We start from the raw sequence: 27668 nt of genomic DNA, 5'->3' as shown, positions 1-27668 counted from the left end.
GCTAGTAGCAGCAATAAAAGCCCCCCTTACCCTTCCACCCTCAGGCACTCATGGAGGCTTGCCAGAAGCCCAGCACAGTGGCGTTTTATGGCACATGGCTTTAGAAAGTGGAAACCAAACATTTGAATGGATATAACTACTGTTTTAGGGTTTCTATAGTAATTAACAAACGCAAAGCCATTATTTAAACACGTCGTCATGTGCACAAAACTAATCATAACTTTCCTATCTGAAAGTTTCCTATAAGATTATCATATTAAGCACTGAGTCAGCTAATGTTTATCTACTTATCCTGTAAAGCAAACACCATCAATGGATGGCGGAAGGGGCGGACAGGTGGACCCGTTAGAATGTGAAACACAGGATGTGTGTTAAAGTGTGTCCGTGCTCGTGTGTCTGTGCTTTCCATTACAAATCTCCCTCTCTTCATCCGATTATGCACTTGTTATGGCGCGTCAGGAGAGAAAAACATCGGCCCACGCAATTCCCCCCAGCAACACGAGGAGGGGCCGTTAATTCAACATCATCAAAAGGGAGGAATGGAATGTGGCAACAAAGCATATACAAATATGAGCTTTTTCCTCGCACAACTCTTTTGAAAGCAGTGCCTTTTTGGCACTTAAAGGGATAATTCATCCAAAAATGAAAATTTGATGTTAATCTTCTTAGCCCCAGATCATCCAAGATGTAGGTGACTTTGTTTCTTCAGTAGAACACAAACGAAGATTTTTACCTGAAACCGTTGCAGTCTGTCAGTCTTATAATATAAGTGGATGGGAATCACGGCTAAAACATACAATAAAAAAAAAAAACATATACAAACAAAACCATCTATTTACTCAATGTCAGATCTGTTAGAACTCTCCTGAGCATGTCATGTTGTATGCATTCTTAGCAGCAGGCTCCTGAGGCATCTTCTTCTTCTTCTTGCTTTACAGCGGACTTATAAGTACATTACCACCACCTATCTCTCAAATAGACTATTGACACTATCTACAATCTCAATTAGGAGTGTCAATGGTCCATTTGAGAGATAGGTGGTGGTAATGCACTTATAAGTCTGTGATCCACCATAATGCAAGAAGAAGACGATGCCTCACGCGCCTGCTGCTGAAAAAGCGCTCACTCAAGTGTCGCCAACATAGCGACTTTGTCGCTAGATTTAGCAACTACAGGCGTGGTTTAGCTACTTTCCATTGAAAGAAGCTGGCAACACTGCGCTCACTACTTGACAAGCTCAGGAGAGTTCTAACAGTTCGGACATTGCGTGAATCAGAGGTTAAAAAAAATACATAAATACGGTTTAATTTCTTGCACAAACCGTTGATTTTGTGTCTTTACACATCAATGTATCGTCACGAGTTTGTGTATGTTTTTTTTTTTTGTTTTTTTTTACTGTATGTTTTAGCCGCGATTCCCATTCGCTTACATTATAAGACTGATAGACTGCGACGGTTTCAGGTAAAAATCTAAGCAGATGAACATCAAATTTTCTTTTTGGGTGAACTATCCCTTTAAGACAATTAGGATAGGTGACCAATTTAATAAGAGAAACTTCTTCCTGGGCATCATCAGTATTCTCACTGAAAATAAGAAATTAGTTCTTTGTAGAATTCTGAAGCATATGTAATGAATCTTAAGTTTTCTCTTTTAAGAACCTTAAAGAAATAGAATAATTTTAATGCACAACAAAGTTGGTGAGGTAAAAGCCACAAAGAAGGAACTGTTGAACCGTTAAATCCTGCTGTCACTGCATTGAGCAGCTTTAATAAACGTGTCAGTGCTGAGTTGAGCAGTTGGAAAGATTCGTTAAACCACACACAGATGAACGGATCAGGTCTGTTGTGCCTGTCACAACCACAGTGACAGTTTTTCTTTTTTTTAATGTCCGTTTTAATAACCTCAGCCTCCTGCAAAAATCAGATCAGATATAGTATGGACCTAAATAATAAATTTCTTCTAAATTACATTTTATCTTTTCACTTTCTGTTTTTTCTTTACCTTCTTTTTAATACCATACACATACAACCATAAAATACAATATAAAAATATAGTGATATAGTTTCTTAAAACGAATTCCATAACAAACATTATTTATAGACTCAAGGGAAACCAGAACTCTTATTGCTCCTTCAGTTAACTGAGCATCACCCATCAGAATCCTCTATTTTACTTAGTTTTACAGTCAGTTACACAGTGATACTGAGCAAACTTACCGCCGTCTGAACATCTCAGCAAAGATGCAGCCGACACTCCACAGATCCACAGGAGTAGCATAGCTGGACTGAAGCAGCACTTCAGGAGCACGATACCATAACGTCACCACCTGCACACACACACAAATAATTATTAGAAAAATAAGTACACCAGATATCCTCATTTACATGACCTTACTGGCCATCCTTGATGTGAACTGGTAAAAGACACTCATCTTTATATTCAGTGACTATTCTTTTAGGCATTGTATTACAAAATTGTTTGGAATCACATCAGAATTAAACTGGCAATGTCCACACGAGCGCTTGTGCAGTCTCTATATTCTATCTCTACTTCAAAACTGACCTCACTGACCAAACAAATACATTCTACAGACTCAAGGAGGCCAGGAAGACTCAGTATGCAGGATACTGCTGTTAACAGCTACAGTAGGGAGAGCCTCCAGACAAAACTCAGTGACCCTGCTCTAGGGTGGACGGCTTCCAGGTGCTTTCCCTCCTCAGTGCTCTCTCGCTTTCCTCCCAGTAGGCTCTGGGCCCAGAAACCCCCAGGCTTTTCAGCCAAATCAGTCAGGCTCGTGTTTGTAAGCAAAGCCTTGAGCGTATATCAGTGACTTGTATCCTGAAACGTGCAGTGCTCGAGGGTACGCCAGAGGAACTGAAGGAAAAAGTTTCATCCTTATGGCGAAACAGAATCAAACTGACATGAACTCTGTTTATTTTATTATAAGTGTAAGAAACATCAAGAACTAGTTCAATTCAATTTAGTTTACATCTATACTTATCTTACCATATACAGTAAAAAATAAAAACTACACGGTTTAACATCATACTATATGTAGTTTTATTGTAAAATACTGTCAAATATCTGGATTTTGAGAGTAAAGATTTACTGTTTTTGAACAGCTAAAACCTTGCATATTACATTTTAAGGTTAAAAAAAATCATTTAAAAATATATGTTACTTAATAAAATATACCGTATAATAGGCAACAATGTGCCATCCTGTAATAACTGAAACATTGTCACTGGATTTTTTATGGTGCATTTCTTGCTACCACAGTCATTTATTTTATTTATTTTTTAAATCTGACAGGATATTTTTTTCAGTGTATAAAGTGTATAGAATGTTCTTTCAATATAACATCTTAGGGTCTTTAAGCTACGGCCAACTACAAACACAACAGTGAATTAGATTAAACAAGGAGTACATCATCAGCTTGAATTGAATGCAAATCATTCTAATTCAGTATGCAAATCATTCTAATTCTAAAAGCCAATGACTCATTCATGTTATAATAGTTGCGGTGCAAAATATGTTCACGTTTTTCGTATGTATAACACACTATATTTAGTGAGGGGACCGCATGTAATGTGTCGAAGCGTTTTCGTTTAAGTCTTCCTGGTTTAGTGGAAATGGGGAGGAAGTTGAAGGTGAAATAAAAGGATGAAGCATTTTGGCCTCTTTGTTGCCATGTGACCACAGCAAAAGTACATAGCATATTCTAAAATAGATTCTTCTGGGGAATTTCACTTCATTAGGAAAGTGGTTTTCTATTTTTGACTTTTAGAAGTGCCAGATCACACACATATTGACTCAAAGCAGTTGACTCTGACTCAAATTCATTTACAAGCAAGCTTTAAAAAAGCACTAAACACTATGATAAAGGACAGTATAACGTTTATATTGGCTCATTTAAATGCCTCCTACAACACAGAACTCTAAAGACTTCTAAAAGCCCATTTTGATCGAGTCGAACAAGAACAACCTTTTCAGAATACCAGTCTGCAAGCCCAACCTGACTCTATCATCTTCAATCCAAATATTCGGTCTCAGCTGAGCTTGTTAACTGCACAGAAACACACTATAATAAGCTGCTGTCTTATCAAAATGTGCACTACCAAAGTAAAAGAAAAAAAACGCTGCTTGACTTCTAGGAAGAACCACATACAGCCACTAACTGATGCTCAAGCTGAAGTGTATCCGCTCCTATGACAGTGTTAATAAAAGGCCACACCGCAAGCAAACACACGCACTCACTGGCGCGCACAGCATCTCACTAGCTGGCTCCAGCTCAGCAAAGGTTAAGATAAACTGCAGTGATTAAACACTGTAAACCCCTTTAAAGTACAAGACGAACTGACTGATAGCACTTCAGCGTTATTGTAGCAAGGTGCATGATAAAACGCGACGCATTCTTAAAATGTCAGAATGCATGCAAGAGCCGTGGTTTTCTTCGATGTTTCTCTCATGGGTGACGCTCGAAGATGGCTACAGCTTGTGACATTTACCCACAGAGTTCCTCTGTTAATTCTGCGCATGCAACAGTCTGCATCATGACACCAATAGTAGCACACACAAGTGTACTCGCATCACCTCAGCTCACGTCAAACACGGAATGTATGTCAGCGGGGCTGTATCCTATGACTTCAAAGAACATGCATGTAGCTTCTGACGTAAATTAACGACGTTTCGCAGAAAAAGAACCGCTTTATCGTCATATTACCATTAATTAACCAACAGCACAGAGATACTACTGTACACGTAAGATGTAGCAAACTGAAAGCAAAGTTATGTAAGTCTTGGAAGATTTCATCTGAGATTTACTCATTTCATCCGGCAGCGGGTAACTAAATTAAAAAGTTCTACAAATCTATAAGCAGTATTTTTAGGTGCCTAAAGATGTTGCATACAGTAGACAACTTATTGGAAAAGCTTTTGCACAAATTGCTCAATGTGGTGCTGTTGAATTTATGCTGCCATTTTCTGCTGTCACACCTGCCATTTTTAGTAACCAGCAAGCAAAACACCTTATCATAATGTTTTCTGACTGTAGGAGTTTTTATATAGAATTATATTTTTATATGAATATTTCTTCAGCAGGGACGCTTTCTATTGATCAAATGTGGCAAAAAAAAAAAGTTAAAAAAGATAAATAAATAAATAAATAAATAAATAAATAAATATATATATATATATATATATATATATATATATATATATATATATATATATATATATATATATATATATATATATATATATATATATATATATATATATATATATATATATATATATAATGTATTGGTTTTCCACAAAAATATTAAGCAGCACAACTCTTTTCAACATCAATAATAAGAAATGTTTCTTGAGTACCAAATCTGAATGACATTTGAAGAAAGTAATGGCTGCTGAAAAGTCAGCTTTGCTATCGCAGGAGTATATTCAAAAAGAAAACAGTTGTTTTAAATTGCAATAGTATTTACAATATTACTGTTTTTACTATATTTTGAACATAAAAATGCATTGAGCACAAGAGACTTATTGGCTAATCTTACCATCCCCAAACTCCAATGGCCTTGTGCATGAATGCTTGTAAAAATCTGGGTATTAATGGGTTAACATTTTATCTTTGGATATGGTATGCTTTTTATTTGATCGCATATAATAGTTGCTTGGAAAAGAATGTCCTTTCAGTCAAAAGATTCCAGTCTGTATACTTTGGATTGAGCATGAATACATGGTAGCATTTAAAGTTTCTCTCTCTCTCCTCCTCTCTAAGTTTCTAACCGTGCTTGTGTGACAGGGTAGCCTACAGAGGTTTTTCTGAAACTGGCCGCTAATAAAAGGGTCAGATAAAGCAGCTCTGGCTGACTCCAGATTAAAAGAGAGCATTCTGTGCATTCCTATCTGGTGAGACAGTGTGGGCCCTTCTCAGCACGAGGAAAACCAAGAAACTCTTCTCCTCGCCACTGACCAAGCATATCCACAACGGCCCAGCGGCTCAACTCTTGCACTGGGCCACCCTGCACTCCTCCAGCTCATGCACTCTACCTCCCATTACCCAAACCCCTCCTTTGATTTACCCCAATAGGTTTAAAACAATAGACACAATGCGATTCAGAATGAGCCTGGCTGATGGAGTTGGCTAGGAGCCTCTGTTTACATTGTCTCTCTCAAAGGAAGCGAAGGATGAAAGGCCCCTTCAACACAAGACGTTCATCCGCATTCTTTCAGGCCGCCCCCGGACACTTTTAAAGGGGCAAGTCCACCAACTTGGCACAGCACAATTGCCGCTTGCTAAAAATGAGCCTCCATGATGACCCATTATTCAGCCGGTAATAGATCAGCGAGTGATATCATTAGCTAGCTCCTGAAAGCCCTCTGCCCACAAACTACGTCTAAAACTGCATACTTTTTAAAACCAACTAATTGGTCGACATCATGAGTGACTAGTCAACTCATCTGACTTACTTGTATAATTATGCATTTTTAAGGGCACATTTACATAAGCTGTTTAAAAAAAGCGAGGCGGAGCTCAATGGAATGGAACAGAATGCTATTTATTTATAAAATCTATTTTAAAAATAGACGTTATAGTTAAAATAAGATTAAAATTCAGTTAAAATGTAACTAAAATCAATATAAGTAAAAGTATTTCTTATTTTGATTAGCTGTATGGTGCAGAAAGCTTTCCATAATAAAATATTTTAATTATACACTAACAGTTAGACTGAATATACAGGCCCTTTTTATGTTTGCTGTGCTTGCACACTGAAGTCGTACGGAACAAGCCTTCCTCCAGCCATGTTTTGTCTTAGGACAAGCCATTCTTTGCCTCCCAGTCTAATGGGCTGTAAACACTATTATTGTGAAGCCTGAGGGTTTTCCCCTAAAAATCAGTTTAAAAATGGCAACAATACTACTAGGTTTGGAGATTGGAGAAAGATATATGAAGGCCCATGCAAGCAGCATGCATAAACTGTATACAGTAAAAAAAGAAAAAAACTCCACAAGTGTTGCCAAAGTATGCAGAGCTTACAGGAATGCTGTATGGGGCCCTCTCTGAGTGAACAAAGAAAGCACAGTCAGACTCCTTTTCCCCAGCGCTACCACATCCGCACATCATTAGTTGGAAAATTCCTGATATATGCTGTAATGTGTGTGTTTTTTTTTTTGCTCTGGTACAGGCATGGCTTTAATATCCAGATGCCATTGGATCCTGCAATGTACCCCCAAATCAGTCCTCTTTTCCCGGGTTGGCCTGCATCCATCGGCCCGTCAACAAATAGTACTGACAAGGTCCCGGAGCAAGGGTTCAGCGCTCTCTGTGGATCTCTAGCAAAAGAGGTCACACAGGAAATACCAAATAAGACGCTCCCTGTGCATTGTGCTGCACCACTCTTTGTGTGTCTGTTGGTGTTCGGAACCCCCCTGCTTTTTCCGCTTGATTTTTTTCTCTCTTCCTTTCTCCTTTTTTGAATACCGGGAGAGATATCTAAACATTCCCAGAGTGTGCCGCACGTGCTCTACTGCGTGCCATGTTTTCCTTTTTCCAGACATGCCGCTGCCTCTGAGTCTGTCCAAAGCAGAAGCATATTGTCTGGCAACGAAAAAGGCTTCGCTCAGCTCAAACCAAGTCCGGTTTAAAAAAAGAATCTGGCCAGATTCATCTGAACCTAAACAATTTTTCATAATTAAGATTTATGTTTTGGACAGAATGTCTTGCTAAGAAACACAACTATTTGGAAAACTCAGCGTGCCAACCCCCCTGTGCTTTTCAAAACTTGTTCCAACGGCAAACGCCCGTAGCTTGTTTCAGCCTGGCTACATTTTTTCCTAAATCTAAGTGTCACGGTCACACGAGAGGTTTTATATGAACAGAACTCAAGTGGAAGCCCTAAAGCGCATGTGTCCATTTATCTCCTCGAAAGTGTGACCTCTTTTGAAGCGTAAGAGTGGGACAGGGGGTCCTGCCAAGCAATGATGAGAATGTGATCTTGTTCCATCCAGACTTGTATAAATGACTTTCTTCCGTGGAACACAAAAGACGATATTTCAAATAATTTATTCATAAATTGAAAATCAATGCAGTCCACTTGTTATTTTGGACCCCACTGACTTTCATGGTCTGGACAACAACAGCTGAAACACTCTTCATATCATCTTTTGTGTTCCGTAGAAGAATGTCATGCATGTTTGGAGAAACATGCAGGTAATTAAATGACAGAATTGTTATTTTTAGATGAAGTATCCTCTAAGAAATATTTGATTATCACTAGCTTTATGTTGTCATGACATGCAACAAACATTCCAAACACAAAAGCTAAAACACCATGTATTCTGTTTAAACATGTTTAAACTATTAATTTTCTGTCAGACTTCCAAGTTTAATCTCTGCATCATACTGCGTTTAAAAGGGATGATCCGATTGGTTTGCACAGAACAGTTAAAGGGTTACTCCACCCCAAAAATAAGATTTTGTCATTAATCACTTGCCCCCATGTCGTTTCAAACACGTGAAAGCTTTGCTCGTCTTCGGAACACAAATTTAAGATATTTTTGGATGAAAACCAGGAGGCTTGTGACTGTCCCATTGACTGCCAAGTAAATTGCATTGTCAAGGTCAAGAAAAGTATGAAAGACATTGTCAAAATAGTGCATCTGCCATCAGTGCTTCAATCTTAATTTTATATAGCAACGAGAATACTTTTTGTACAGTAAGCAATCAAAAATAACGACTTTATTCAACAATTCGTCTCCTCTGTGTCTCTCCACATCACTGTGGCGCCATTTTGGAAAACATCAGCTGTGCTGCAGGACTGCACTGTTTTTGTTCACATAACAAAATAACAAAATAAATGAATACATGTAGAAAATGTATCCTTGTGTCGCTGATGACACTAAAGAGTGTACACTGCTTGCGTTCAACAGATATTCTCCAAAATGGCGGTGATGCAGAGAGCCACAGAGAAGACAAAATGTTCAATAAAGTCGTTATTTTAGTTTTTTCTATTCTCGTCGCTTCATAAAATTCAGATTTAACCACTTATGCCAGATGGACTATTCTGATGATGTCTTTCATAATTTTCTGGACCTTGACAGTGTAATTTACTTAGCAGTAAATGGGGCAGTCACAAGACTCCCAGTTTTCATCCAAAATATCTTAAATTGTGTTCCGAAGACAATCAAAGCTTTTATGGGTTTGGAACAACATGGGGGGTAAAGTGATTAATGACAAAATTTGCATTTTCGGGTGGAGTAAACCCTTTAAGCTGAGCTCAAAATGGAAATCCCACTAAGCATATTCATTTCGTTTAAAAGTGTTGAATAATTTCTGCTGTTGAACAATGAGTCATTTCCCCTGCCCACACGTGTATTGAAACGACTACAGCCTCATTTAGGAATGCCTAGCTTCACTTTCTATCAGAGAAGGGACTTTTAAACACAACAGGTTGCCTGTGTGTCTCTTCCTATTCATGCTCACATTACAATGATTATCGTCTGCAACAGCCTGCTACCAGGAGAGATTAGAAGAGGCGCGAGGCTCCGACTGCAAATCTGACCAGATGTCCTTAGTGAAAGGACAGATGGAGTGGACCGTTAATTGCATTATCAGTTTGTTGGACTATGGCCCTACTTGTCAAGCTGTTTGGACAGCCAAAAACGCCTAGCTCATCTCATTTATCTGCCAAAATATGTAGCTACTATCCATGATTGTATGATCAGTCAAGTTGTGTAAACTGTTCAAAAAAAGTTGCAAACGTATATCTTTACACATATACGTTTGTGTAAGAATTCAAAATTATAAGTCATGAGTTGGTACATCCTTGAGAAAGATTCTTTAAAAGAAATGGCTGATAGGAATCAGTTATTCTTTATTGATTTGTGCATTTCAGTCAGACTGATTCAAACAGGTAAGTTGAGTTTTTTAAACAATTCATGTAAAGAACAGACTTGTGAATCAGAGCAATCGGTTTGGTCAAACTGAATCATTTGTGTCAAACTTGTTACTTGTGAGATTAAGTGTCCCTTTGAACAATTCCTTAAAAGAACCAACTCATCGTCATTTTTTTTCATGAATCAGTCCACACTGTTGGCATGAATTAATCAGCTAGAATGATTTGTAACCGGTTCATAAGAGTCATTTGTTTGTAAACAGAATCTGTTTCCATGATTCACACAGATTGATTCAGACTGGTATGTTATACGCTTGTGAGGATTTTTGAATAAATTAGTAAAAAAAATCCAACTGACAATTTAATTTAGTTTGAACTGTGCAAACCTTGATTCAGTTTTTTTCTGATTCAAACTGATTACCCTTGAGTTTGAGTCTTTTTTAAATGATTCTCAATGATTCGTGAATCAGACTACAGTGGTTGCACTACATATTTTTGAAACTACTAAACCCAGCTCCCAAAATATGATTTGTTCTTTAAGTTAAAGTTATATGAATCCTTCTGTAAACTGAAGCCCCCAAACCATTAGATGTCAAATGACACAATCTGCTTCAGATTTGAACATATCCGTCATCCACGGTTGTTCAGTGAAACTCAATCAGCATTAAATTGTGGTATGGTTTGTGTTAGACGACGAGAGTCCAGCAAGCTGTGGTCACTAGGTGATACAAACATACAGGATTCATTCTACCATGAGAGGGGAAGGAAGTCACAGGGCCCACAGGACTCCCACAGCACAGACTGTTATGAAGTTTGTGGTATGCAGAAAAACGGTTGCAGGAAAAGAGGGATTCTTTTTTTATCTCGGCACAATTTGAGAAGAGATTGTACAGCAAATCTACACAAACCAACCAAACTACTAGCTGGATTCTCATGTGCTTTTGGATCACTTCTGCAGATGGCATCTATTTCTGAAAGCCCTATAAATACATTTTATAACATGATAAAAGGACCAGACAAACCCATTCACTTTGTTCAGTGCAAAAGATGTTGGAGGTCTTGCACAAGGAGCATAGTAATAGATTAATGTATGCTTACTTAACACTTAAATGATGTAAAAATTGTATAACAATCAGTCGGATAAATGATCTGAGGCATTTGCCTGCTGTTCCCTAAATCCAATTTCATGAGCAATGCGGTGCACATGATGTTTGCTTGAGCAGGATCCTAATCGCTTTCATGGGACAATCCCAGCTGCCTGCATTTCTACAATAACTCCATTTGATATAAAGGAAGAGGCCGCAATTGATTTCAACCCCATACAGTACGCTAGATTACAGTTTGCATGCATCATAGTGTCAAGCACAGCTTCTCACTGTACATGAGCTGAGAAACAAGCAACCTAAAGCCTCACCTGGCATGCCTGTACCTACATTTTTGCAAGATTCCAAAAACATACCTACACATACAATTTACTGCAGTTTCCAATGGAAATGGATGGACACTAGAGGCAAAAAAACACCTACAACTTTATTCCTTCAAACATTATGATTACAGGGCAGATTTTCAATTGATAAAAACTTATTTTCACATGGTTACACCTCAAAACACTATTATCCTAGTCCATAATTTTTTACATTGAAATGCTTTGCATCACATAGCCAGCTTTTTATGCATGATTTTTTTGGCATAGTAAACTTGCTCAAATGGCATGGATGCTTCAGCAAATGTGTTTTAATCTAATGTTTTCTGTTGTTAGCATTATCAGTTTAAGGTTGGGTTTAGTGTAGGTCACATGTTAATTTCAAACGCAGCAGAGAATTAACCTTTTATCTCCACTCACCGGTCATTTCATTTTCAAACTGCTGCAATTTGTACAGCATTCAGTGTTACTAAACTTTGCAGGATTCACGTTCATCTGTTTCAGATAAAACTGAAAACTGAATTTAGTGCCACACCCTGGAGATTTCACTCACAAAAAAAAAAAAAAAGTGTCACAGAAATTGTGCAAGAATCAACATTTTTCCAGTGAACTTGGTTTGGAGTCATTCTAATGATCACCAATGCTATGGACCCATGAGATTTGTATGGTCAGGCTAATCTCCACCTCTCGCTGCACCCGATGGGTGGTCCATCTAGGCCTCGGTCGCTGGGTTTTTCTCATCTACAAGGCGGGAGCGGAGTGAGAAACCAGTAAAGCTGATTTTTGCAGCCCCTACATCTTTAACAACAATGATGAAAAGTATACAAGTAGATATGCTAAAGCTTAATCACATGATATGTGCACATGATATAAAAACACATAATATTAGGTAAGTACCACCAAACACCGTACAGAAAAACCCCAAAGGGGATATTTCTTTATGCTTCATGCAAAACAGGTATCATTTACTTCATACCAACTGTCTGATTCAACCTCCTCGAGTTGAGAACGGTAGTCTGTTTTGAATCATCGTAATTCTGCAAGCGTTCTGGTGGGCAGTTATGACTCAGCCAAACGGCCCATTCAGCAGTTCTCAAGTCTTTGAATGTACAGTTTATGTCAGCATGGCAAACTAGTAGCCAACACTGAGTGTTGTCATAGAACGGGGAGCCAAAAGACAAAACTGCACGTCTGCTTTTGCATACACAATAACGACATTCCTGTAACTGCCAAGAGAGAGAGGAAATGGATTTTTTTAGCAGCTTGAAGGGCGGGTGATAGGGGGATTCCAGACACGGGAACATTAATCAGGAGAGCCAGAGAGTCCTTGCTCACTGTAAGCAACCCTCTGCCTTATCTATCGCCCAATTTTTTCTCCGTTTGTGTGGGGTGTGGTAAAACGGAGGGGATATTTTCTAATGGTAGATTCCCAGGTGGACTTACAGAGACTCACCCGCCCAACGACTTAACAGCCAGAAGCCCCTTATTAAAGAACTGAAACAATGTTTTTTGCACAGCAACCAAAACCACCGAAACCACACAACCGACAGAAGGCGCTGGCAGTCATTCAGAATCTGCAAACTGAATGAGATGTGAAAAGTGTGTTAATGTAGTATGCTCTTGCACTCCCTTGTGTATTTGACACGGACCAACTATAATTAGATTTAGGTTAAATTTAATATTCGCATCTTGACATCTTAACTAAATTTAAAGATGCAACAAATCAGCCATGTAAAATACATGCAAAAAACAAAAACAAAAAAAGCTGCTGACCTAACTTGCACTTTCTCTAAGAAGAGGAAAGGCACAATGTGCTATCTTTTGACATCAGAGCCATCCTCAAGAGAATGTGACTTCAAAGGTTGGCAGGAGGGAATTGACGGGACTTGATTATCCAGGCTATTTCATCTCAGCTTAGGCTACTTCGTGAGGCCGAAGACATGGGACAGCCTCTGCATGTTTCACTTTACACATTAGCCGCATTTCCACTGTCGGGCCAGTGCGAGCCAGGGCTTAAAGCGGGCCTAGCGGGGCTCATAGCCTCGGGCCAGTAGCACGAGGCCAGAATAGCGCAGGGTTTCCACAGTGGAGCTTGAAGCACCGCTGCACGTCACTAAAACACGCCATTTACACGCCTCTCAGAACAACGTCATGCAACCTCATTATTTCACCAACAAAGAGAAGTTATCAGAAAACTAAGAAATAAGCCACTGGAACATGCGCGATCACAAAACAAACATAATAAAGCGGCCGTGTGTTTGCATGCTTTGTTATATATTCAAATTCAAAAGCATCGATGTTTTAACTATAGAATTGATTTAATTTATCAGGACTCAAAATTAATCTAAATACACTTATTACTATTTTATTTATTTATTTATTTTTAACGCTTATGAAAATAGCCTGCTTATTCAGTCGAGTCTGTTTCTGTTTATTAGCCACAGTAGCCGTCACATTTAGAATGAATGATAATATCTCTATTTTTATAAAAACTCCCGGACAAAAAACATTATTAGGCTATATTCTTTTATGATAGGCAACGTGAGAAAAACTCTCGAGACGAGGCTTGTGACAGATAATATAAGTTACTTAATAAATACACGACTGTGATAGAGAATAAGAAACTGACGTGTGATTTCTTCAAGAGGTCATATTTTACCATGTTTACTATGGTAATGTGTTTAGCATGCATATCTTTTTCATGGCTTATAAATATTTCTGCCTTGTATGGTGATTATCCACATTGGATCAAGTTATTTCAAACACTCGCTGCTGACTGAAAGAGAGTTTTGAGCTCGACTTATTTAAAAAAAGTGTTTAATGCTGGTGTTAAAGCTGTGTTATCTTTCTGAAATGATCCGCAGTGCAGTCTCGCTATTTTTATAAAAGCTCCCTAACAAAAATCATTACTAGGCTATATTTTGATGATATGCAACGTGAAGCTAAACTCTTAAAACGAGACGACAGATAAAATGTTACTTAATAAATACACAATTGTGATAGAGAATAAGAAGCTGACGTCTGATTTCTCCAAGCGGTCATATTTAACATGTTTACTATGGTAACGTTAATGTTTAGCGTGCATAGTCTTTTACATCGCTTATAAATATTTCTGCCTTGTTTAGTGATTATAATCCACATCGGATCAAGTTATTTCAAACACTTGCTGCTAACTAAGAGTGAGTTTTGAGCTCAACTTATTTTAAAAGTCTTTAATGCTGCTGTTAAAGCTGTTATCTTTCTGAAATGATCCGAGCTGACGCTCTCTAGACATGGAGAAACTCCGCCTTTGTTCATAACCCCTCCTCTAGCCCCAGCTGGCCCACTTTGGCCCAAGGTTTTCGTCGGGCCAAAAAACCTGGCCGTTGGCCCCGAGGAAGTCCCAGCGAGGCACGATCAAGCCCCGGAAGTGACTGTGGAAACGCGACTGGCCCTGGCACGCACTAGCACACCCGGTCCTAGCTCGATAGTGGAAACACGGCTAGTATGTGCTTGTTTTCAGGCACACGTCTGACGAGTAGTCTTTCAATGCTACACCTGATTGGACATCACCCATATCGGTCTCAAAGGGTCTATTTGTACGTATGATTGCATGTCACACTCCCAAAGCTATGAAGATATCACTTCAGTATACTGTACTTCAGGATACAAAGAGAAATGTTAGACGGTTCACCTGCTTACATGACAGGATTTCGATCTGAAGGGAATTAAGGCACAGCAGAGAAAAATAACACTACACACTGAATCTTGTACAATGGTTACATACAAAATTAATACAAATCATTGTAAATATATTTATAAATATGTTTTATTTATAAAGTAACTAAAAAATGCTTTTTTTTTTTTTAAGATATTCAGTAGAAAGATATATACAATAATACACATACACACACACATATTTATATAAATAATCAAATATTTATAAAAATTTATATAAAAATATTATATTTTATATTATTTTATACAATATACACATACACACAGCCATTCAAAAGTTCGGGATCATTAAGTATTAAAATCAGTATTTTAATATACTTTAAAACATAGTTTATTCCAGTGCAACAAAGCTGAATTTTCTGCATCATTATTCCAGTCTCCAGTGTCACATGATCCTCCAGAAATAATTTCTAATATTCTGATTTATAATCAGTGTTAGACATTTTAATATGTTAATATTTTTGGAACCTGTGGTTTTTCAGGATTCCTTGATAAATAAAAAGTAAAAAAAAAAATTGTTTATTCAAAAAGTTTATTCAAAATATAAATTTTATGTTACAATATACTCTACTATTCAAAAGTTATTTTTCTTTTTAAAGAAATTAATGCTTTTATTCAGAAATTATGTGTTACACGGATAAAAATTGATAGAAAAGTTTTTTTTTTTTATAAATGCTGTTCTTTTTTACATTTTATTCATGAAAGAATCAAAGAAAAAAGAATCACAGGTTCCAAAAAAATAAAGCAGCACAACAGTAATAAATCAGCATATTAGAATGATTTCTGAAGGATCATGTGACACTGAAGACTTGGAGTTATGGCTGATGAAAATTCAGCGCTGCATCATATAAATATCTATTTTACAGCATAATATATAGGAAACAAATATTAGAAATTGAAATAAGATTTCACACTATTACAGTGTTTTCTGCAGTTTTGATAAATGTCTGTGCATGTTTGGTGTATATGTGTGGCATTTTTCTGACATCATATGACATTTTTACAAATTTCTGCTGCTTCAGACACTTGTGCAACCCTGTTACTCACCACGGAAGTAAGAGCCATCTGAAAGCTGTAGATCCGTGCCAGGCCAAAATCAGCCAGTTTGATCTGTCCTCCACTGGTGACTAAAATGTTTTGAGGCTTAAGATCTCGATGAACGACACGGTGAGAGTGGAGGAAATCCAGACCCTGCAGCAGCTGGTACATCATATCCTGCCAAAACAAGACCAGAGTCATTCCAAATATATTTGAATAACCTCAAGTTTTTAAACAAAATGACTGAAAAGGACTAATATCAAGATATATATGTATGCATGTTAATATGCGTGGGGAGGGAAAAGGTGTGCATGTGCCTTTAAACCTAAAGTATGGCAGATGTTGATAACCGACATGTCAGCAGAGCAGGAAAGACACACGGCCTTAAGGCTCCATCCCTGTAGGCCTCTGCTTCCCTGCAGCTGTCCCGGGATCACAGCTAATTGTGAATTGTGTCGTTCTGACTATGGGCCAATATGAAATCAGACCATGACATTGAAACTCAACAAAAACACACACACATACAGACTCGCACAAAAAGTAGGTGGGGAGAAAAGACAGCAACTGTCATTTTCTTTAGTGGAAACTGTCGACAATGGTCAAATAGATAAGAAAAAAATGGGGCAATGCGTAGCAGGGCTAGAAAAAGTAATCGGGTCGGAGGGCCGAGCGAGAAGCATTTGCTCCCAGTTGCTGCTTGACTTGTTCCAAAGCAGAGGTATCAAGCGGTGGCAGCCTACCCCTGAGAAACCCGCTGCCAAGACCTCACAAGTGACATGGATCTGAGCCCACAGCACTGTTCATTCCCGACCAGCTGGTGAGTGATTAAAACCTCTGAAACAATGGGGTGCACACTCAAGCAGAAAACTGCACACGGCGCGAGTCAGACCAGGCGAGGGGAAAGGGACGGAGGTCCTCACAATGTGCGCGCTGGGGGCCTGCAATAGGGAACGCGTGTGTGTCAGAGTCAGGCAGCCAGGATAAACAAGGAGCCTTTTCTGAATGCCCATCCAGCCATGACCTCTCAGACCTTCAGGAACAGGCAGTTATTCTGGGAGCTCCTTAAACAGCATCACCCCCTACAAGCTCCTCTGTCTTGGCCTAAAATGCCCCATGTCTGGCCCACTTTTGCTTAAAACAAAGGTGAAAAGAAAAGGAAAGGTACACAAACTCCTCAGAAGCATGACCCGAGGATAAATACGCATAGCGTCTCCTCCCAACTCCTCCAAACACATATTAAGCAGTGTGTGTACCTTTTATGTACGTGTTATGTATCCAATTATCATGACAAATGGAGTCTGTGCTCATTTTCAGTGTTGTTTGTAGAGGGAAATCTGCAGATGGTGTCATTTAAATGACGTGAATTGGTAGCTGAATATTATATTATATAATAAACACACCACCATTCAAAAGTATTGGGTAAGAAAGACTAAATTATTTATAATAAATTAAAATAATAAATAGATTTTTAAATGAATACTACTTTTATACAGAAAGGATGCATCATAAATCAGTTCTAAGCAGCAAAACTGTTTACAACATTGATAAAAAAAATAAAAAAAAAGTTTCCTGAGCATAAAATTAACATTATTAGGATGATTTTTGAAGACTGAACTAATGGCTCCTCTTCCAATTTACCAACCCCAAACCCAAATTTTGAGTGCATAATTAACCCCAACTTTTCATGTATGAACACAAAGGGCGCTTCATTTGCAAATGAACAACATTCAAATTCTAGAGAAGTATGGGGGTACAGATACCTCATATTTATTCACAGTAATTTAAGTGTTATTATTATTTTAATTATGAGTGATCTGTTGAAGTGATACTCAGGAAAGCACTTTAGTTCAGTGGAAAATCAATCTTGATATACCTGTCACACAATCTCTCATAGGTTGTGTTACACCTAATCTCAAAAGGTGTAACCCAACAGGTGGAATCTGAATGATTCTTCAGAGACGGTTCTTTGTTGTAACATGCTATGCACAACAGAGGCACCGTAATTTACAATCAAAATATTAATGCCTCAAATTAAACCAACAGTACCAACCTGAAATAACCAGGCTTTGCTGAGAGGCATTCAGACTCTAAACAAAGGAAAGATTTGATAGCACCTGTCCAAAAGTACCTCTTCCTAGAAAAGGGAGGAAATACAGCAGAGGACAGAGTGGAAGAAGAAAAAAAACCTCCCCAAAAACAGCAGTCAAAACAGAGCTTCCAGAAGGCACCCCCCTTTCTCATGCTAATTCATGAGAGGCAGCCATATTGTTTATTGTACCCCAGCACAATGCAGGACATCTGCCAGTTAGCGTTAGTGTAATTCCTTCCCCATGCTTCATTAGGCTCTCCTTTATGGACCAGAAACAGGCCTCGGGAAGGCGCAGGGCCGGAGAGCCTAGCTGCACTCCACAGCGCAGGGCCAGCCGCTTGATCTCCTTCCAGCTCATTTGATTCCCGGGGCCTCTCTCATCAATTAGCCTGTGGTGGGTCTGAAATGGGGCAAAAGTGGGCAGTTTGGGGGGCTGGAATGAGCTGGAGGCTGGGACCTCTGCAATCTGGTGTCTTTAGGAGGGTGGTGAATAAGGTTGCTGGGCATCTTTTGGGAGGGATGTCTGTTATCTGATGTCTGTGTGGCCTAACAGAATGAAATCACACTAATGCATATTCAAGAGCTCTTTGGTTAAAATATTCTGACTCTGAAAGCCTGTAAAATGCATACATTTTGTATAAAAGGCTACAAGCTGTATAATATGAATTTATAATAATTTGAATAACTATATAGAATTTGTAATAAACATCGATTCTGTTCATTTGTGGCTTGATTTCTGAGAACTAATTTATTTACATTTAGATTTAATTTAATGAGAAGTAGATTTAGAATATTATATGGATACTACACTTTGTGTAATACTTAATTCTGATTGGTCAATCGCAACATTCTGAGGTATGTTTTCCCTCGTTATTACACAGCTCTATGTAATTATTAATTCTGATTGGTCAGTCACAACATTCTGAGGTATGTTATCCCTCGTTATTACACAGCTTTGTGGAATACTTAATGTGGAATACTTAATTCTGATTGGTCAGTCGCAACATTCTGAGGTATACTATAACTATTTTTTTCTTGGTGGAAGCTAACGCTTGTTTAGCTAATAAAATATTAAAACTCGATTAACATAGATAATATTGTATTTATTTGAAAGTTTTAGTGCAGTTAACCACTCATTTTTGGTATTTGTGGCTCACAAGCTGTTTGAGACAGGCTTGTGCACTCCACTAATATAGATCAGTGGTGGTGTGCATTACACCAAAAGCTCGAAATATGAAAAAAAAAAAAAAATCGGCTGATTCTGATCCCTGCCCTATCAATCGGTGTATCTAATATAAATATAATTTTGCCCCTCAGCAAAAACGGTTAACTCTGGAACAAATAATAGATTAATGAAACCAAACATTGCCTGTTAGGTTTACACAAAATGAATTATATCTTATGTTTAACCACAATAGAGACATCAGAGCCACTGGCAAATTCCAGAAGAATTGGCTGAGGCGAGACTTCTTTAACTGGTTCATGAGCGCTTAAAACCTGCTGACACCCTGGATTTCTGAAAACGTCAAAGCAAATTTTCAAAAAGACATTATCCTTATTAACAAACCACATATTTTAACTCTAAACAACTACAAAACCATATTATTTATAAGATTATAGTAGATTTGGATGTCTGCCATGACATTCTCTGTGAAAAATACTGGACAATTGAGTTAAAGAGGAATTCTGTTATCACTAGAATATCGCACTCCTGGAAAAGGCTCTTAAGTCAATCAGATTCGAGGACCGGAAATAACTGTTGTGCAAATTAGGGCTGCATGATAAAACGCATGCGATTTTCATGTGCATCTTGTCAGTCAAGCAGCTTCAGGTGCTACGATTATGAATGCGATATTGCGTAGCTTGTCAGTGAACAATGGCTCTGTGTATTAAATGGCACTCCATCTGAACACATGTGATGGAGATTTACTACTAATCACAGAACCTGCTTTAAAAAGTGAAGTGACATTCAGCCAAGTATGGTGACCCATACTCAGAATTTGTGCTCTGCATTTAACCCATCCGAAATGCACACACACAGAGCAGTGAACACACACACACACACACCCGGAGCAGTGGGCAGCCATTTATGCTGCGGCGCCCGGGGAGCAGTTGGGGGTTCGATGTCTTGCTCAAGGGCACCTAAGTCGTGGTATTGAAGGTGGAGAGAGAGCTGATCTTGCACTCCCCCCACCCACAATTCCGTCCGGCCTGAGACTAGAACTCACAACCTTTCGATTAGGAGTCTGACTCTCTAACCATTAGGCCACGACTTCCCCCATCTTACTGATGAGATGCGCATGACAATCCCATGCGATTTATCATGCAGCCCTAGTGTGTGTGTGTGTGTGTGTGTATATATATATATATATATATATATATATATATATATATATATATATATATATATATATATATATATATATATATATATATACACACATTTATTTGAAATATAGTTTTTTTGTTTTTTTACAGCGCAAGTCACCTTCACTTTTGATCAGTTTAAAACATCCTTTTAATTAGGTCTTTTAGGTGGGGAAAATGCAAAGAAACCACATATCTATCTCTAACATGCAAACTATAGACTCAAACCAAGACTGAGACTGAGAAAGTCCCTCTCGATACACAATCCTTCCTTAATGATACACAAAACTTGCAAAGGAAACATCTTAGGTGTCACTTTTTAACTTTTTAAACGTTTCATAGCTTCTGTTTCCCTTACAGTTTGGCATGAGTGACAATGAGAGAGATAGGGTTTGTTTGCAGGACTCAATGCAAGATGTCCTAGGGGGAGAGGTAGAGAAATATGATGAATGGATTTGTAAGACTACCATGTGGGAAAAGTCCAAATAGATTACAGGAGAGTAGATGATCAGGACAGAAAAAAAATCCAACATTTCCGCTCAAAGCTTTCCGGATGAACGTAAGAGGACACTGACACAGGACACACACCATGATTATTTCTAGACTAATGAAAATGATATCTTGCCTGAATGGCTTAAGGAAGCCCCTTGCAGTCCACTGGTTCAGTCTAGTGAATGGCAGAGAGGGAGGCCACTAACCAGACATACACACTTTCACAAACCCTTTTCATGCACATACACACACATACACTGAAGCAACATTCCTCTGGTCAATATTTGGTGAAAGCCAGAGCTGAATGAAAATAGAGGCACACAGGCACCCAGCCCTTTAATTAGAAGCCCATCCACCACATGCACTGCCCATCAAAAGGAGAGGACTCTGTGATCTGAGGGAGCTCCATCCTTCATCTGCCCACTTAGAAGGCAAAAAAGCTTTTTTTTTTTTTTTTTGCTCAGTGCCTCAAATTCTTTATTATTATCCTTTTTTAATATAAAAAATACCAATTGGAACACAATATGGACCACAGAAATAAAAATCTGTTTAAAATAAGCTTCCATAAAACAGGCTCACCTGTAACACAAGTTAATTAATGAAGGTTTTAGATTCAGAATTTCCCTCCCTTTGTAGTATAAGTTCACTGTTTTCAATTACAGCTTAAGGTCATTGTAAAATGTTATGCTCAATCTTTTTTAAATCCATAACCTGACTCATTTATCATAAAACTTGAGATTTAACTAGTAATATGTAAGAAAATATATTGTTTTATCCATAACAGTTGATATAATAGAATTTGGTTGCAATGCGGGAGTTTTTTCATGACATCAGCAAAAAAAGGAAAATCACTTTAAATGCAGAGCAAGTTATTATATTTTGATTAAAATATTATAAAGCACAATATTTATGAACGCGTATGACTTGTGCAAAGTAAGACCAGGATTTGCATTGACTGTGCATTAAACATTAAACATTTTTCTTTAGGCTCAGTGGTAGAGCATTGCATTAGTAGCGCAAAAGGTTGTGTGTTCAATTCCCAGGGAGCACACATACTGATTAAAAAATGTATACCCTGAATGCACTGTAAGTTGCTTCGGATAACAGCGTCTGTCAAATGCGTAAATGTAAACATAATAAGGATTTGTTCCGATTTGTTGATGTTGACCAGCTGAAGGCTTCAGGTTACAGTTTCTTTGCCTGATTGTCGATACTGAGATGAATTTGCTGGTGTGATGATAGTACCTTTATAGTTTCAGGTGGCACTCCTGGATCAGGTGCTTTCTCCAAATATGTGGTTAAATCTTGGTCCACGTGCTCAAAGACCAAAGTTAGTTTGGTTTCCCGGTCAGTCCTGGAAACTGTGCATACGTCAAACAACCTAAACAAGGGAAAGGCATAATCAAGAATGATTTTATTAAAAGCTCTTTGAGTGATCTCTCTTAATTATTTAGTATGAATTTTGACAAGTTTATAGAATACACCATAATTGAGTATGCAATTCTACAATATATTCTGCAATAAAGAGTTTAATGGAGCAGAAACTGTCTAAACAAGACAAGCTGACACTGTCCCAAAACTGATATTGGCAAGGCCTCTCAGCACAGCATCATTTCAATGCAAAAAGGCCATAATCCTAAAATGACTACTTCAAGGACATGGATGCATGCTTTATCACAAGATAAGATAAGTTCTCTAATTGCCTGATGTTGCTTGAAAAGATAATGAGTTATCCCCAGACTTTTAGTTAGAGACAAAGTCATATATCCGTAATGAACCTCTCCAGGAAACACTTCTACTGGAATCCAGATTGTTGCTCCACAATGAAGCCTTTAAACCACGTAAACATATGGCATGAATAATATTCTCATTATAGGAACTGACGGGTTGCCTGCACTTTCACAGCCTTCCAAACACACAGCTCTATAGGATTCTCTGGCCCCTACATCTCTTAATACTGTTTAGAGTTTCGTTTAAAAAAAATCTTCCATTTGCTTTGTTGCCTTGCATTATACAAAAAAGGAATAAAAATATGTTCTGTAGATCCCATATGTACTTAATGTACTCACATAAAAACAATGGGGTCCAAAAGTCTGCAACTCCAATAAAATAATTTGAAGTTTTTTTTTTTAGCAATGAATTATGAAACTTTTCTTATGCACTTTTTCTGATCATGTTCTTTGATTGAAGCTCAAGATGCTCTGTGGAACATCTAAAATCATGCTGGAGAACATGATCAGGTTTTGACAAACTTATGGAGTTTATGCTGCTTGAACGCCGTTGTCATTAAAGCAAAGGGGAAAACAAATGGACAGACAATATGAAAAAGGTTCATTTGTATTCATGGGCAAATTAAAACGCAGCAAAATTCACATTTGCAATCCAGACCTTGTCTGGTGGTCTAGCCAAAAGAATGAAGTGTACATGCTCAGCAGCTTGAAGTACACAACAATCCATTGCAAGGTTAAAGCCTTGAGCTAGGCCAGCCAATGACGTTAGTTCTGTCATCACTTGAGTGAACTATAACAAGAACTCCCCTGACAGAGTCATCGGTGATCTCAAAACAATATTCCCCACCTACCCATTTTAACATTAATAAGCAGCCATGCTAAAAATATCAACACGCATTACCAAAACAAAACAAGGTGACCTTGATGGCAGACACAGACAATAAGGAATTAAAATGCATCTATTCACAGCTGGAAAAGACAGCCGGCTGCTCCCAAATATTTGCGCATCAATGGTTTCACATCTCCACATAAAGGTCAACAAAAGATATCGTTTCAGTTGACCAGGAAAGGTGAATTGTCAGAGCAGTGCATGTGTTAATGCTACGATTTGCATTTGACACTCCACTTATCAAAACAATGGAAGGCGCATAGCTGTTCCCTGAAGACATCCTCATCTTTAATGCAAAGAGAGAAGACACTGTGGTTTGATTAACTAGATAATCTGTTGCAGAGGTAATCATCTTTTATTCCTATGAACGATGAGTCATTTTAGCATTATGGTTAGAGATTAGCAAATATGGTCACATCAGGGACCAATGCTGATACCAATATAGGAAAAGAGAAGCTTAAGTAACACTAAATGTACAAAATATATTTCTCAAAATTCAGTAAAATAATATCTAAAACTACTTAATGCTCTAAAAAACGTTAGAAAGACTATCATCCAATGCCAGTAATTTCAAATTAGTCAATATATCGGTCTATTAGGAATTTAATAACAAGCTCCCCCCATTTAGCAACTCAAAACTGAGTGGGCATAATGCTCCGCGAGAGAAGAAGCTGATGGAGGCGAATCCACCAAATTTTTGCAGCTTTATCAAGTGTCTCGGTTTTCTCGATGTTCTTAGGGGATCTCCCTTGATCAAGGGTCGATGAGTGCAAAATGACGCGACAGGAAATCATAGGCGTGATATATGTCTGAACCCACTTTTGGCCAATTTTCCCCAAACAATTTAGGATGCCTATTGCCTACACACAGAAGTGTCATTGAGATTTACGGATAGGAACATGTGACAGCTGACCCCCTATATAACACATTACCAGATCTCCTTCTGACTAGAGGGACCAAAAGTACTTAATGTAACGCAACCTACTTAAAAGTTCTGCAACAATAGGTATGTGACAGGATTTTGAGTACAGTATCCTCTGAAATCAGGAAAAGGATATGTCAGCAGCAGTCTTATTTAATATTGTGTGCCACAAAAAAGTGCAGGAAATGAAACTCGTAATATGAGGAATAAAGTTATTTTCACCGTAGCACCAGGCTTTTCTTAACAGAAACATTCTGAATGTGCAATGTCTTCTTCCTCACTCCTTTAATCATGTTTTAAAACATTATGATATCAAGGATATGTTCATTGTAAGATGTCTTATTTTCAAACAAACCTACACCCTTGCAGGAAATACATACAACATGAGGAAGTATGTTAAGCTAGCATCTATAAACAAAATTAAAACAGACTTCTTGTCATGCATCCCTAATCAACAGCACCACCATTCCCCCCACTTTTTTATTTTTTTACCTGACCACATTGGGATGCTCAAAGGACTCCAGCTGCCTCAGCACCGCCACCTCGCGGATGGTTGAAAGCGGCATTCCCTCTTCCTCTGTCTGTACCCGAACTCTTTTCAGGGCTACAAAGCGGCCCCCGTTCTTCAAATCCCGTGCTTTGTACACCTTTCCATAAGCACCTTCGCCGATCTCAGCCACCGGCTCATATTGTTGGGTCGAGCTCTCTTTGTCCATTTTTTCTCGCTGCGAGGGTACTGCGGGGAATCCCGAAACGTGACGAGCTCGCGGATATTTCACAAAGGCATTATTGGGAGAGCGGCGCTGGCACGTGCACTGCCTGTAGAGCGCGAGCACAGAAGGAGACAGAGGTAAACACCAATGTGATCAGTTAAATCAAATCTTATCTATGCACTGAAGATAACAGACATGGAGCTTAACCCATAAATACAACATGCACAAAGCTCAGCCGCCTTTACAGCCACATATCAAGGAAATTCTGTTAAATATCAATATATATAGTACAGAGTAAGAAAAGCCTAGGTGAATGATGATGTCCCAATTGATATAAAGGATAAATCTTTTAAAGGTCTAGTTAAAGTGCAATTTATTTATTTTTTCAGCCTGTGTTCAGGGCATCTCGAACTAATGACTCCAAACGTGTCAAGTGGCGTAACCATTGTACTAATTGCCTACTTTGCAGTTTGAACACGTGGTTGAACACAACTTCATCATTACTTTTACAAAGTGCTTCAACACTTTCCAAGGATGATATTTTTAAACAAATATAATGATTTTTTTCTGTCAAATTTGACAAAGTTATCCAGGTTTCTTGATTTGACTTGGGGGGGGGGGGGGGGGGACAGATTTAATAGGGGGTGTGTATATATATATATATATACACCTACTTTTAAACAATTATAAAATGTAAAAAAAAAAAAAAAAAAAAAAAAAGAGTTAAAACAAAAAATAAAAATACAAACTTTTAATTAGGCTACTTAAAATTATTCGGAGCAATTACACCCCCCTGACATTTTTCTCTTTAAGCCCCTCAAAATTATAAATATGTCCGTTTTATTCAAAGTAAAAATTATTCGAAATAATAAATGTAGCCTATATAAATTATATATAGGTATATAATTATAACTAGCCTTTAATTCAGAAGTTAATCACAGAAAAGGTCTATTCAAATGATTTTGTATGCATTTCAGATTTTATTTAGCTAACGTTAACTGTTTTTTAATAACCTCACATCACTGATCCATAATTAGGCTACTTGCTAATCTTGCGTCGACACAGGTATGCCTAATTTAACTCTCTTCCGTACAATAGCTACTGTAACAGACTCGAGCTTTAAATCTAACCTATGCGCATATTGTCAATAGAAATAAACGGACCGAGTTTTCTAATGACAAGATTGTCCATGCTCTTCTTTGTGCCACACAGCCCTGAGCACGTGGTTGTCTGCTGTTTGCATTGTTTAGCTGTGCATCTCAATAAAAGCTTGAACTAAAGCGCCTACATTAGTTTCCACACTCAAACAACATGAACGTGTAATTAATGATCCATCTAGCGTGCACGCGAAGCCCCATATGCACAAACACACGCGCACTAAATGTAGAAGTATCGCAAGTGAATGGGAGTTGTAGTTATAGAGGATAGTTACCCTGTTTGTTATATTCCGCCCGGAGTGTCGCGTCATTCACGAACTTCAGTAAGTTTCCCAGCGTCTCCACACGCATCACAGCTCGTGCAGTGTCCTCGCGACGGGCCACACAGGTAGTCGGATGGTGCACGCGCTAAGCCCCATCTCCCAGCAGCACCACCTCTGCAAGAACAAATTAAGTGAAAGATCGTCCGATCAGTCCCTCAAGGAAGTGGAGAGCATAATAAGGGGACTGATTTTCATCGATCTGCAATGGCACTCCTTCCCCTCTTATGTTTTTCCCATCTATGCAGGAATATGCAGCGTGTGTGTGCTCGGTCTGCTCCTCGCTTTCCCACGCTGGCTGAATGTGCCTTGACCCCCTTCAGAGCAGTTTGACACAAAAAAGGCGAGTTTCCGCATTCCTCACAGACTACAAAGACTCGCCGCCTCCTCATGCTTTCTCCCTGCCTGCTCGCTCCTTCACCATTCAAACTGCTTTTTTTGCTTTTGTCTTGGTGTCAAAACGGGATCACCGCGGGGGAAAGAGCTGGGACGCGGAAAGGTTATTGGATGCATCAGCTCATCTAATGAAACTCTGTGGATATGAACATCCAGATTAGTGAGGAAACAGATTGCCTGTTCTAAAAGAATGTGTGTGTGTACACACACACACACACACACACACACACACACACATATATATATATATATATATATATATATATATGAAAAATATATATGAAAAATATATGCATATAATACAAAATCAGTAACAACCCTTATGGACTTTGCACTATTGATATTCATATGTTAGATAATGTTGTTAAAAATAAGCCTTTTGCACTGGAGTTATAAGATGAGCTCCCATTCCTGTGATACAAAATGTTTAAAAGAAAAATAATGTAAAAATGCTACAATAAAAACAACAAAAAAGATACTGCAGTAAAAAAAGAAAAGAAAAGGACATTACATTTT

At 38.3% G+C, this 27668-nt stretch overlaps 1 protein-coding gene across 1 annotated transcript in view; it reads right to left on the bottom strand.

Moving 5' to 3' along the window:
- Nucleotides 1-27283, bottom strand: part of LOC127979376 (cyclin-dependent kinase 6) — a 36035-nt gene extending 8752 nt beyond the window's left edge. The window contains exons 1-5 of the mRNA XM_052584797.1: nt 26712-27283; nt 25059-25385; nt 22271-22406; nt 16087-16254; nt 2217-2326 (exon numbers count right to left, since the gene is read on the bottom strand). Coding sequence (XP_052440757.1) covers nt 2217-2326; nt 16087-16254; nt 22271-22406; nt 25059-25282 — 638 coding nt within the window. The 5' untranslated portion in view covers nt 25283-25385; nt 26712-27283. The remainder of the gene's footprint in view (nt 1-2216; nt 2327-16086; nt 16255-22270; nt 22407-25058; nt 25386-26711) is intronic.
- Nucleotides 27284-27668: the final 385 nt, after the last annotated feature.

The sequence above is a fragment of the Carassius gibelio genome, chromosome B19, assembly GCF_023724105.1.
Source record: "Carassius gibelio isolate Cgi1373 ecotype wild population from Czech Republic chromosome B19, carGib1.2-hapl.c, whole genome shotgun sequence".
Classification (NCBI taxonomy): domain Eukaryota; kingdom Metazoa; phylum Chordata; class Actinopteri; order Cypriniformes; family Cyprinidae; genus Carassius; species Carassius gibelio.
This window is presented reverse-complemented; position numbering and strand designations above follow the sequence as displayed.